General features: G+C 46.6%; 1 protein-coding gene across 2 annotated transcripts; it reads left to right on the top strand.

The window, feature by feature from the left end:
- The first annotated feature begins 314 nt into the window (after window positions 1-314).
- phf12a (PHD finger protein 12a) lies at window positions 315-11330 on the top strand. 2 transcript variants are annotated; one of them, XM_017488809.3, is made up of 15 exons: window positions 315-1270; window positions 1886-2067; window positions 5412-5484; window positions 5834-6242; window positions 6536-6656; window positions 7078-7210; window positions 7435-7599; window positions 7707-7850; window positions 7988-8537; window positions 8626-8730; window positions 8803-8976; window positions 9450-9548; window positions 9631-9713; window positions 9832-9970; window positions 10070-11330. In XM_017488809.3, exons 1-15 carry the CDS (start codon window positions 1205-1207, stop codon window positions 10435-10437), a joined length of 2811 nt encoding a protein of 936 aa, XP_017344298.1. In that variant the 5' UTR covers window positions 315-1204; the 3' UTR covers window positions 10438-11330. The 2 variants fall into 2 exon arrangements, with proteins under 2 accessions (XP_017344298.1, XP_017344299.1); XM_017488810.3 differs by having other exon boundaries at window positions 317-1270; window positions 8824-8976.
- Window positions 11331-11623: the final 293 nt, after the last annotated feature.

The following is an 11623-nucleotide window of genomic DNA, read 5'->3' as shown; positions in this document are numbered from 1 at the left end:
ACAAGCGTAGACATATCAAATTCATAACGCGATAAACAAACTTCCAAGTACAGCGAATAATCCTCAGAATAGCGATACTAGTTACAGATTTACAGTCAGGAGTAAAACGGAGATGAAAACAAAACTAAAAAAAAAATGCCACCACAGAGCCTTCTCAAAGATGGCTCCGAGAAGGAAAGCACGGCGCATGCCCAGAAGTCGTTCCGCGCATGCGCACAAGCCGTCCTCCGCCAATTTGCGCCAACTCTGTGCAGAGGATGTGGCGATCAGGCATTATTTATATTCCACCCGCATTCAAAGAGATCCCGCCTTCTGTTACACGATTGGCTGGTGTTTCTCGCAGACCGATAGGTCTACTGGCTGTATGAATTAAACTTGAACCAGTTACAGCGCAGAAAACCGGATCGTATTATCCAATCAAAGCGAAGGAAGGCGGTGGTTTAGTCGAAATACGGGTGCGGGAAAAAAAATAACCCGCGAGCATCACTGTTGTCGAGTTTGGATGCAGCAGCGTTTATTCATGACAACAATGATCTCCGCCGTTATCCGGGACGCTTTCACTGAGTAAACGGGCGTTTTTAAAGCTCCGGTCTGCAGCTAAAGCTTGGTTCTTTCCACCGGAGCTGATGTTTTGTTTGTCGCATCATGGACGGGGGCGATTTGGCGTCTTTATCCCGCATCTGTGCTCGCTACGATCGGAGAAGGAGGAACAGGCGATACCCAGGCTAGGCCTCAGCTAGGCCAAACACTGCGGCTTGCGGATTTATTTATACAGACTGGCTTCTACCGCATGACACCGAGACAGCTGTTTCTGGAGCTGTCCGAGAGCAGACACATCTGTTTACTTGGAAAATCACTGCATTCTGGAAACCAACGGGTGTTCCGTTTCACCGGGACGTTAGAGAACTGTTAGCCCCGCTGCTATTTAACACGGCTAAATACTCAGCTAGCATAACATTGGCATTGGAACGAACTGAGGAATATTTTTAAACTCGACTCGCTGAGGATTGTTTACATGCCTCGTGTGTTTCTCTGAAAGGAAACTCGGGTGTTTTTTTTTTCTGGAGATATATCTGTAAAGATCCCAGACGTTATTTGTTTTTGCAAAGGTTACAGGACTCCCTCTTTATAGGAACCTTTTCTAATCGGCTAGCTGGAGTAGCTTAGCCTTAGCCCGATCTGACGGCTAAACTCAGCTGGGTGAATGTGGGATAAAATGGAGACCCCGACTATAGTGTACGACCTGGACACCTCGGGCGGCCTCATGGAGGTAAATACAGCTTCAGATCGCGTTTGGGGAAAGAGATGTGCACGGCGTTTGCTTGAGGAGCTTCGTGTTTACCGGGTGCAGATGCTGTTTCAGTCGTTAGCCAGCGGAAACACACTAGCTTATCCTGTAGCCGGCTAAGCAAAAGCGATGCAAATGGAATAGCGTTTCTAGGTAGATATGGGTAGTAGAGTAGATGCAGATGTGTGTGTGTGTGTTTCTTCTTATTATTCTCTTACATAAGTTAAATGCTATGAGCTTTACACACATAACGACCGCTTAAGGACGTGTAAAGAGTTCATACTATGCTAGGCGGCGGCGGGCGGGGGGGGATTCGGGCCCAACAATGGCTGACACGTCCCGACTCAAACCAAGGAGGTGGACGCCATTATATATATATATATAAAATATAGTGTGTGTGTGTGTGTAGCATGGGACGCGTTTTAGCAAGTTAGCATGACGCTATGTTAGTTAAAAATCTCTAGTGTTTCACTTTAAATAAATAAATAAATAAATAAATAGGCATACAACGGAAAGAAAAGTAAAGGCGCCGGCCCGGAAATTCTGTCTTTATACCCTCACGAAGGCTTTAATAAATGACTGTGCTCCGTTTTGTAGCAAATCCAGACCTTGCTCGCGCCGCCGAAGTCGGAAGAAGGTGAGAAGCGCAGCCGGAAGTTGGAGAGGAGCAGCAGGAGAGCAGGGCGCGCGACCAACCACGACACCTGCGACAGCTGCCGAGAAGGAGGCGACCTGCTCTGCTGCGACCACTGTCCCGCCGCCTTCCACCTGCAGTGCTGGTACATCATCCTACATTCCTCTCCAGTTCCACAAAAAAAACTGCTAAAATGGCTGCCAGAACTGTTTAAAAAAAAAAAAACATATCTGCACTCACTCAGCTGCACACAATGACATTATGCGAGCTAATACAGGTTCCCAGTCCTGGAGTACCCCTGTGACTGTCTTATCACATGTTCACACATTAGTCCATTCTGGAGCGCATGTTGATACTTCAGGTTCATTTGCTCCCTGCTTCGGTTTAGTATCTCACCCATGTAATTAAACAAAACCCAAAAAAGTGTTTAAAAAAAGGGGGGGCGTGTAGTGTAATCTGCTCGTTTAAACGTTTTCTCATGTTCTTAACGTAAACAGACTTTCACCGGTCACTGCGAAAGCGCCGCTGCTTTAACGGAATAAAAAGTCGTGGATCTCAAGCGGCTGTTTGATTAACAAGCGGAGAAGAAAAATTTCACTTTGCTCTACTCGGAGCAAAAAAAAAACAAACAAGAAAAACATCCTACAAACAACTGGAAAAAGAGATATAGTGCATCTTCTTTTCTTTCTTTTTTTAAAAAAAAAATCAAAATAAAGTTTGTCGCTTAAAAAAAAAAAAAAAAAGAACACAGCCTTAGGACATTCTTAGTAATTACGTCGTTGTCAGTAAAGCTTGTGGAGTTTTCAGCCGGTAACGAGTGAATTGTCGATGCGGGAACGTTATTGCGTAAGGTTAAGATGCGTGACGACGTGAACGTACGTCATGAATAGGGTCTTGTGGTTTAGCACAGTCTCGCACACCAACACGGCCTTCCTGTGGCATCGAAGTGAGCTGCTGGCCTAAAAGTTGCACCTGCACATCCTTGCAACCTGGAGACAAATTTTATACCCGAGTTTATACAGGATTTAGCAGAGGTTTTTTTTTTTATGATCGCTGCAGCCAGAAATGCCTGATTTGTCTTTGAATTGGCGTAATTGCACTTGTCTATCACGGCGATGTTTGTTGGTAAACGAAACCTTTTTTTAGCTGTACCCGAAGAGGGCTTTGGATGAATGCGTGTTGTGGTGACGTCACATGACTCACCTTGGCCCAAATCCGTTGTCATTTTGAAAAAATTGCGAGCTCCTCCGAACGTTGCGGACTTTGCGTAATTTTGCATTCGTTTCTGAGAATCCTAGAGGGACTGGTTTATCGCCCTTATATCAGCATGCGGGGTGTTTCAGAGGTCTGAAGAAACTTTTTTTTTTTTTATACATTTTTTAATCGTCATTTCTAACCTTTTGATGCTCACTGATCAGGCCGTAGAGTCTCTCTGACGTACACCGTAGAGTACATCTGTCACTTTGTTCCTTTTTTAAAAAAAAAATGTTTAAAAAGTGGCGAACGGGAAACGGCTGACGTTAGTGCGAGAATTTAAAATCGCAACTTAGCAAGTGGGACACGGGAGTCTCCGAGGTGCACGTGAATGAATATAATGTAATCAGATCTGGACACGCAGAACCAAAAACCGTGGGGCCCCTGATCTAAACCGTGTTCGGCCGTACGTCAACCTTTTTATTTCCTTCCCTGCGTATTCATTCAGAGCGCTCGCTCTCTCTCTCTCTCTCTCTCTCTCTCTCTCTCTCACACACTCTGGATATAAACTGTTTAACATCACTGCAGACAGACAAATGCAGATCAGAGCGAGGCTGATTTGTTTGTTCTGAGGAGAAGGGTGGTTCTGTGTTTACTGGCCACTAAGGGTCCTACAGCGGTTGAGCAGGCAGTAAAGACCTTTCCCTCTGCTGGTTTGTAGCACAGATAAAATCATAACGTTGGTTGATCTTGCTCCGTCGACCTGCAGAAGTGAGACGAGCGACTCGCTTGTACTGTATTCAAAATTAAACAAGCTGATGTTCACAAACGGAGTGAATTTGTTTATATATCCATGAGCTCACACCTTGTCTAGCTGCACTCCGTAAATAATCGTTGACCATGCCGTCTGCATGACGGCCCGCCGAACGTTCTGGCTTTAGCGCGCGTTATAGCATTACCAGACCGGGAGGACCAAGAGAAAAAGACTTTCTTTATTTGGGGACGATTTGTGGTTTTTCCCGCCATGACTACCTTATTAGAAATGCAGCCAGATGCTCTCCAAAGAGAGAGAGAGAGAGAGAGCATTAAACCGACTTTAGATGTGTTACAGCTGTGTGAGCAGTTCTGCTTGGTTACATGACCGCCGAATCGTTTGCAGAAAGCATTCCAAGGGGAATTGGAATCGAATTCATTACCTTGTATTTTCATGCTCGCTTTTAAACTAGTTAAATGACTTCATGTGGATGGGATCAGTATGGAATCTATGCAGCATGCTTACATTGTGCACGCTTGGCCCCGTGCCCACGCTGGCTACAATCCGCCGCCCACGGCCTCGCCTCGCCGTCATCAAGTTCGGCTCTAAGCCGTCCCACGTTCAAATCTCCAGCGTGGATGGAGCAGGTTTCCTGCTGATTTGTATTACAGCGAACCGATCTGTGCGTGACGCACGGCTTTCCTTTTCTTTTTTTCTTTCTTTTTTTTTTTCTTTCAACGTTTCGATGTGCCGTGCATGTTAAAGAAGGTGCTTAGAAGCAGACTGTAAAAGAAAAGAGATCAAACATCTCTGATGGGGAACTTGATCTTGGCAGCTCGTCCCGTCGAGTTGATCTCCAGAGGTGGTGAGGTTCAGTCTTTTTGTTGTCCCGTTCATTGCCATTTCCAATGTCCTGTACCACTAAAAAAAAAAAAAACATTCGGCGTTAGATGAGTATTGGAAACCTGTGCGGTTGGTATTCCAGATATGGCCTGAGGATTAGAAAACAGAGGGCCTCTTTCTTGGAGAGCAACCTGGTCTTCCTGTGCACACAAAGCTGAGTATTGAGATATCCTTGGAAGGATGGGGAAGTGAGAGATCGTTTTGTCTAAACACGCGCTCCGCAAAATCACTGTGTGTGTGTGTGCGCGCTTGCCGCTTCAAAACTTTAGCCGGCCAACGTAAACCAGGCGGATTTACTATGGCAGGGGTGTTGGGTTCATGCTGAAACGAGTGACCGTGTATGCCAAAAAAAGGTTTTGTTTGGCTTGGTTGCCAGTTTTGTTTTGGCTCTTTGGAATCGCTTATAAAATATCACATTCGCCGTGGCCGATTCAGGCTCGTTTTATTCGCTCACTAATTATTTTCTGTGCATTTTTTTTCTAAAATGTCAAATACCCTATTATTACTGTCGCCCTATTTCCTGCCCCGGTTACTTTGTGTATGTGGGGTGGGGGTTTGTTTGTTTGTTTATTTATTTATTTATTTATTTAAAAATACCCCTAAATAAATTTCATCGGCGTGTTCAATCTTTTCCACAGTAACCCACCACTGAGCAGGGAAATGCTCCCCCCTGGAGACTGGATGTGCCATCGCTGCACGGTTCGTAAGAAGGTGAGGCTCAAGTCCGGCGGATTTTCAGCTTAATGCTGAATTTGACGAAGACTATCTCAAGCTACCATGTTTATACGGATACAAAATGTCTGTGTTTTCAATTATTAGCAGTGTAAATACTTATAGGAAAGACCCACAAATCCTTGAGTGTCAAGGATGAAGAAAACCACAAGATGAGAATGGTACAGGAAGCAAACATCTAAAAACTTTTTGTTTGTCAGTGTCGGGTCAAAATAGGCAGAACGTGCTCTCTGTGATGTAAATCTGGTTTATCAGAATGATCTTTTCGAAGTAGACGTTTTAAGTTGCGTGCAGACCCACCGCCACTTTTCGCTTTACGTCTTCGCAGAAGCGAGAGCAGAAGAAGGAGCAAATCAACGGCCTCATGCAGGCCAAGCAGACTCCGTCCCCCGCCGCCGAGCTGGACCTGGGCACCCTCCGTCTGGATCCCACCGCCGTTGCTGGCACGGGCCTGCGTGCCGCCGTGGCCCAGGTGCGACTCTTGGAGAGGAGACCGAGCAGCCGTCCGGCCACGCCCACCTCCAACGCCTCTTCTACGGACACGCCCACACCCTCGGAGCACAACGATGTTGAGGAGGACCTGTTGGACGTGGAGGACGAGGCGCAGGGCTCGGAGCCCGAGAGCGGGCCGGCCACGCTCAAGAGGCCCTTTGACTTGCTGATTGCCGCCGCCATGCAGAGGAACCCCACGCAGTTCCAGCTACCCAATGACCTCACCTGCACTACCGCACTTCCAGGTAGGGTGCATGAGCATGAGGGTCACGCACAACTGGGGTGATTAACGCCACACTCTTTATTTACACTCGTATGCTGCTGTTCGGGTTTATAATCTCAGTAAACGGAACAAACTATACTACGCCATATTTAACTTATCGATCTGTCCTGAAAATAACATCGCTTGCGCTTATCCTACACGTGCTGCGCTACTTGCACCTCGTGTATTTCTCAGTACGTCTTATTGTTGTGCCGTCCGTATTGGCTATGCAGTGTGCTCCTTTAAATACGATGCCGTATTTCACCTTCCTTTCAGGAACCAGTAAAAAGAGGAGGAAAGAGGAGACGACGGGGAAGAACGTGAAGCGGCCGCAACACGAGCTGGACCACTACGGGCTCGTCCCACTGCCAGTCAAAGTGTGCTACACCTGCACCAGGTACCGGTCCCCCTCTACCGTAACGTCCGGAAAGAACCGGCCGTGATTTTATTTTTTTTTTTTTTTAAATAAACACCCCTCCTCCCTGGTATTTCTGAGCTACTTTTCAGAGCGATCGTCAGAAAGCATAAAATGACCTCAAATTGCTTTGTGGCGAGCGTAACCATAATGGCACGGAAAACTGTACAGCGCCCAATAGGAGGGAGAAAAAGCACACTCTAGACTCCTGCTCCTGCTTTAAACCCAGATTAAACAACTTTCTCTCTCCGTGGACGTTTAAATCAGATGGGATTTGAAACCGAACGAAGCTTGCGAACGCAGAAAGCGGAGTCGTGCGCTTTAAAGCCGAGCCTTGAACCGCGAACTGCAAAGTTTTATTAAAACGAATACCGGGTTTATCTGAGACGATATTGTGTTGCAGGAGCTGTAGGCTGGCTCCGTTGATCCAGTGCGATTATTGCCCCCTCCTGTTCCACATGGACTGCCTGGACCCTCCGCTCACAGCCATGCCCACGGGCAGATGGATGTGTCCCAATCATATTGAGCACTTGGTGGTAAGTTTACTTTAAAAATCACAATTAGGAACAAAATATGTTTTACACGTGAAGTAAATGTTGTACAAGTTTCTTTAAATGTATACAGTTTTGAATCAACATAAGACTGTTGATTATAATCATCTAAATGATGATTATTTAAAAATAAAATAGACCCCACAGTCTCAAAAAGTATGAATCCACACAGTATGCTCCAATTAGATCCTGATCCTGCTTAATTTCAGCTGAACCAGCGCAACCTGACTCTGAGCAACCGCTGCCAGCTGTTTGACCAGTTTCAAGACCGCATATCCCAGCATGCCGTAAAAGTGGACTTCCTGCAGCGAATACACCGTCAGCACCCTCCGACGCGAAGAGCGCCCCATAGTCACGCCAAGAGAACAGTCAAGGTCGGGCCTCGCTCAGTCAATCTGAGCGTACAGCAGGACAGTTTTAAATCGTGTTAACTGTTTTCAGTGTCCGTCGTAACTAAAAGCAGACTCGACTTTTCCTGAAGGTCCCAGATGCTATCAAGTCACAGTACCAGAATCCACCCGTGATGATGCTGCCCGCTGGAATCCGGGACGGTGAGCTGATCTGCTCGGGTGCTTCTGAAGCCTCGCCGTCCAACCACTTGAGCAGCGACGAAGAGCAACAACAGGTACTCGTGAAAACAAGTACAAGGGTTAAGGGTTTTTTGGAATTACCTTTTGGCAAATCTAGCTATCCCAGCGCGATTCGGCCAAAAATGAATCCAAACAAACGAGGTTAACTCTTGACCTTGTCTTCTCTTTGCAGTGGCTTAGGGACGTCATCTCGCTTCAGTGTAGCATCATGCGGCATTTGTCTGCCAAGCAGACGTCATCCTCGCCATGTGAAAAGACCGACGTTAAGGACCCCGGCTCCCTGAATCTGCATTGTTCCCGTAGCACGGACACGACGGCCTCGGGGAAAATGCCGGAATCCCTCAGCCTTAACTCGGAGGAGCACAGAGTGTGCAGCTCCTGCACTGAAAAACCCTGTCAGAATTGTGGCACCAGTAATGGTCCTGTAGAGCGGCCGGCCCACACCAACGGCAAACTCGGGCAGGCGTGTTCCACCGCCTCTGAGGCCTCAAACGCACCACGCTCACACACTCCGTCTATCGTGGCCCTACCTAATCACGCCGGCCCTGCGCTGATAAAGACTGAAGAATTAAAGTCCTGTGCTGCTACAGAATCCCTTCCTTCGGCTTGTGTTAAATCGGAGCCCAGCCCCCCCCACGCTCAAAGGGCTTCCCCAAGGTTGCCATCCTCTCATGTGCCAGATACCAGTACAAGCTGCCAGGTGTCTTCAGTGCCCTCTTCTGGTAAGTCCCAGAACTGCGTTCATTAAACAAATGGACTTTCTGGGCAAATGGCAGGAACCTTTGTAATAACCTCTCCTATTTTCCACAGACGGAAAATTCAGAGATGATGCTGCGGCACAAGGCAAAGGGTCCGACCTGTTAAATTTGGGAGACTTGTCCAGCTGCTTAAAGAGCATGATGAAGGGAACTGGAGGTGAGTGTGGTGCCAAGCAGCAGTTTGAAGCAGAAATGTGGCTTTTGTTTCAAGACACTTTTTTTTTTTCAGTTAAACATGTTTTTCTTACAGAGATCGAGCTGAACACGTTAGACGAGCGGTTCATCAAACTCCTGGCGTGGCAGCGGATCCAGCAGCTCTTAGAGCCGAAACCACTTCCTGTGCAGAGTGATGCCAAGTTACCTGCGATCCCCTCCGTCACGCAGCGAAGCCGGCACACTGAAGGTACTGTACTCGATCTGCTCTTATTTCACGACTCCAGTAGAGCTGGGACAACTAATCGATAATAATCGATTCTGAAAAAGGTTGCCTATGAATCTCATCGTCGATTAGTTGAACTGAGCGCAGTACGGGGTACGTTTACTCGTTACGTTACTTCTGTTCCGAAAACGCGCCTCGGAGAGTAAATACTAAAGTTGCGTCCCAAATGACTTACTATACACTTACACCGTGTACTCTACCGTCTAGTGTATGAATTTTAGAAGGGTAGTATCGTCTGAAATCGAACACTAGCGGTTTTGGTTTTTGGGAGAACTGTAACGAAAGTAAATGTTAAGCATATATTCATTCTTAAGCAATTACGACATGGATCACTGAAGCCTGGGTTAATTTGAAATGAAAAACGCGCAGGAATCCTAGAAGTCCGCTGTAATTAGATATTCGTGAATTAGGGATTCACTGCATCTCTCTTCTCTCAGCGCAAAATAAGGATGTACAGGCCCGAGCGACGTTTTATCCTCTATCCGGGAAGGGAGCGGCAGTCAGCATGTGCTACAGAAGCCTTTACATTGGAACTGGTGAGTCTCACTCCTAGCACGCACTAATGTTTAAGATGTATGCAGCACAACCAGGCCATTGTCGTCGTCGTCTCCTCCTCAGGTGCGGACATGGACGTGTGCCTTATGAATTACGGCCATTGCAATTACGTGTCGGGAAAACACGCCTGCATCTTTTACGATGAGGTAACGGACGCGAATGCTTCATTTTGACATTCTTTTGTTCCAGTTATGACCAAGTAAGGTACCGCTGTGCTGTTTAGTGAGCTTTACGTTGTACGATATGCGACTCTGTACTTTTTAGAATACGAAGCAGTACGAGTTGCTGAACTACAGCGAGCACGGGACAACGGTGGACAACGTACTGTACTCCTGTGACTTCTCAGAGAAAACAGGGCCAAGTCCATCCAGTGGCCTGGTGTCCAAAGTGCAGAGCATCATCCGTACGTCCTCCTTGCTCGTTACCCATCCGGATTATGATTTACGTTTTAGGTCCAGGCCTTCGTTACTGTACTGCTTTTGCTTTGATTTTTCCCATCCAGGTCGCTGTAAAAAGAGGAAGCAGGAAGAGGAGAAGGACGGGGAGCGCGGCGACGTTAGCGGAGTGATGAGCAGCCAAGCCGAGGACTCGCACCTCCGGCCGTGCAGCTGCAAGGCGAGCGGCTCCAGTCTGATAGGGGGCAGTGGTGCGGGCTGGGAAGGCACAGCGCTCCTCCATCATGGCAGCCACGTCAAGCTCGGCTGCCTGCAGTTCGTCTTCAGCATCACCGAATTCGCTAGCAAGCAGCCGAAAGAAGAAGGAGGAGCGAGTAGCATCGTGTGCAGCCCACTCCAGCAGGGGGAGCCGCTGACTAAACCCACTGCCCAGATCCACCAAGTGCCAGTGCTGCACCACAACCCCGTTCCTTAGCCCTGCCCACAGCCGGTGCCACCCGCGCCTCTTAACCAGCCTCGGAGCTCGGACTTGTACAAAACTACACGCTCTCTTTCATAGTTATTTAATTGTTCACACATTTGCATGAGGTGAAGCCCCCCCCCCCCCCTTTTCGGAAGCTCCGATTTTGTGGGAGAGTTACACATAGAAACTTTTGTGTATGTGTAAATGCAACCATGTTTTTAAAAGGGATCGCGTTCTTGAAATGCCACGAACCAACGATCAAGCAAGAAGTTTCCACTTGTAAAGAAATCAGAGCACGTTCTATTTTGTGCCAGTAACAATAGTTTTTATATAAACACTTTTTTTTTTTTCCTTCCATAAGAAAGAACCTTTTTATTTACTCATTTTTATTTAAAATGTTCTGTATTTGGAAGTATAGTAACGTTCTGGTGTTCCCCTTTTCACTACCTTCGCTGTAGCCTCTTCGCGATTCGGACGTGTGCTCGTACACATGCGAATACGCTTACACGTTGTATATATGTCTGTGTATCCGTGTAATTCACGTGTGAACAGCGGGGCATACGTATACACACACACACACACACACACCCACACACACACACCACCAATATGAAAGGAATACATTGTGTACAGATCATAATGAGGGAAGCAGTGGGTTCTATGTACATAGAACTATTCTGGCTTTTTATATTTGTACAGTGCTTCATTTGGTTGATGTTCTGTAGCTATCAAAGTGTTAAGTCCTTTTTTTTTTTTTTTCCCGTTCAATACTGTAGTCATTATGTACATGTCTGTTTCCAAGAGATTTCATCAGAACAGTTTCACGTACTCTGTTCTTACAATTTTGACCAGTCTGTTAAACAATGTAAATATCTAAAGATTTTAAATAACATGCTTTAGAAACACCTTGGCTTGTGGTTTGTTCTTTTCATAGCTACAAAACATGCTGGGATATAAAATATTCATTTTTATTCTACATAATCCCATTGAACTATACTGTACATCATATCAGTTTGATTGGTAGCGGTGTCGCAAGAGTTGGGGTTTTCTTGCTAAAATGGGCTTATTTTAAAATTACACCGCACCGTAAAATGTAAAACCAAGTCGACTGGTAGAAAGGATTCATTAGAAAAAGGACCTCTGAGTCAATAAAACACTCCCACCGAGTCAATAAAAAACCAACCAATGATATCGCAGC

The sequence above is a fragment of the Ictalurus punctatus genome, chromosome 16, assembly GCF_001660625.3.
Source record: "Ictalurus punctatus breed USDA103 chromosome 16, Coco_2.0, whole genome shotgun sequence".
NCBI lineage: Eukaryota > Metazoa > Chordata > Actinopteri > Siluriformes > Ictaluridae > Ictalurus > Ictalurus punctatus.
This window is presented reverse-complemented; position numbering and strand designations above follow the sequence as displayed.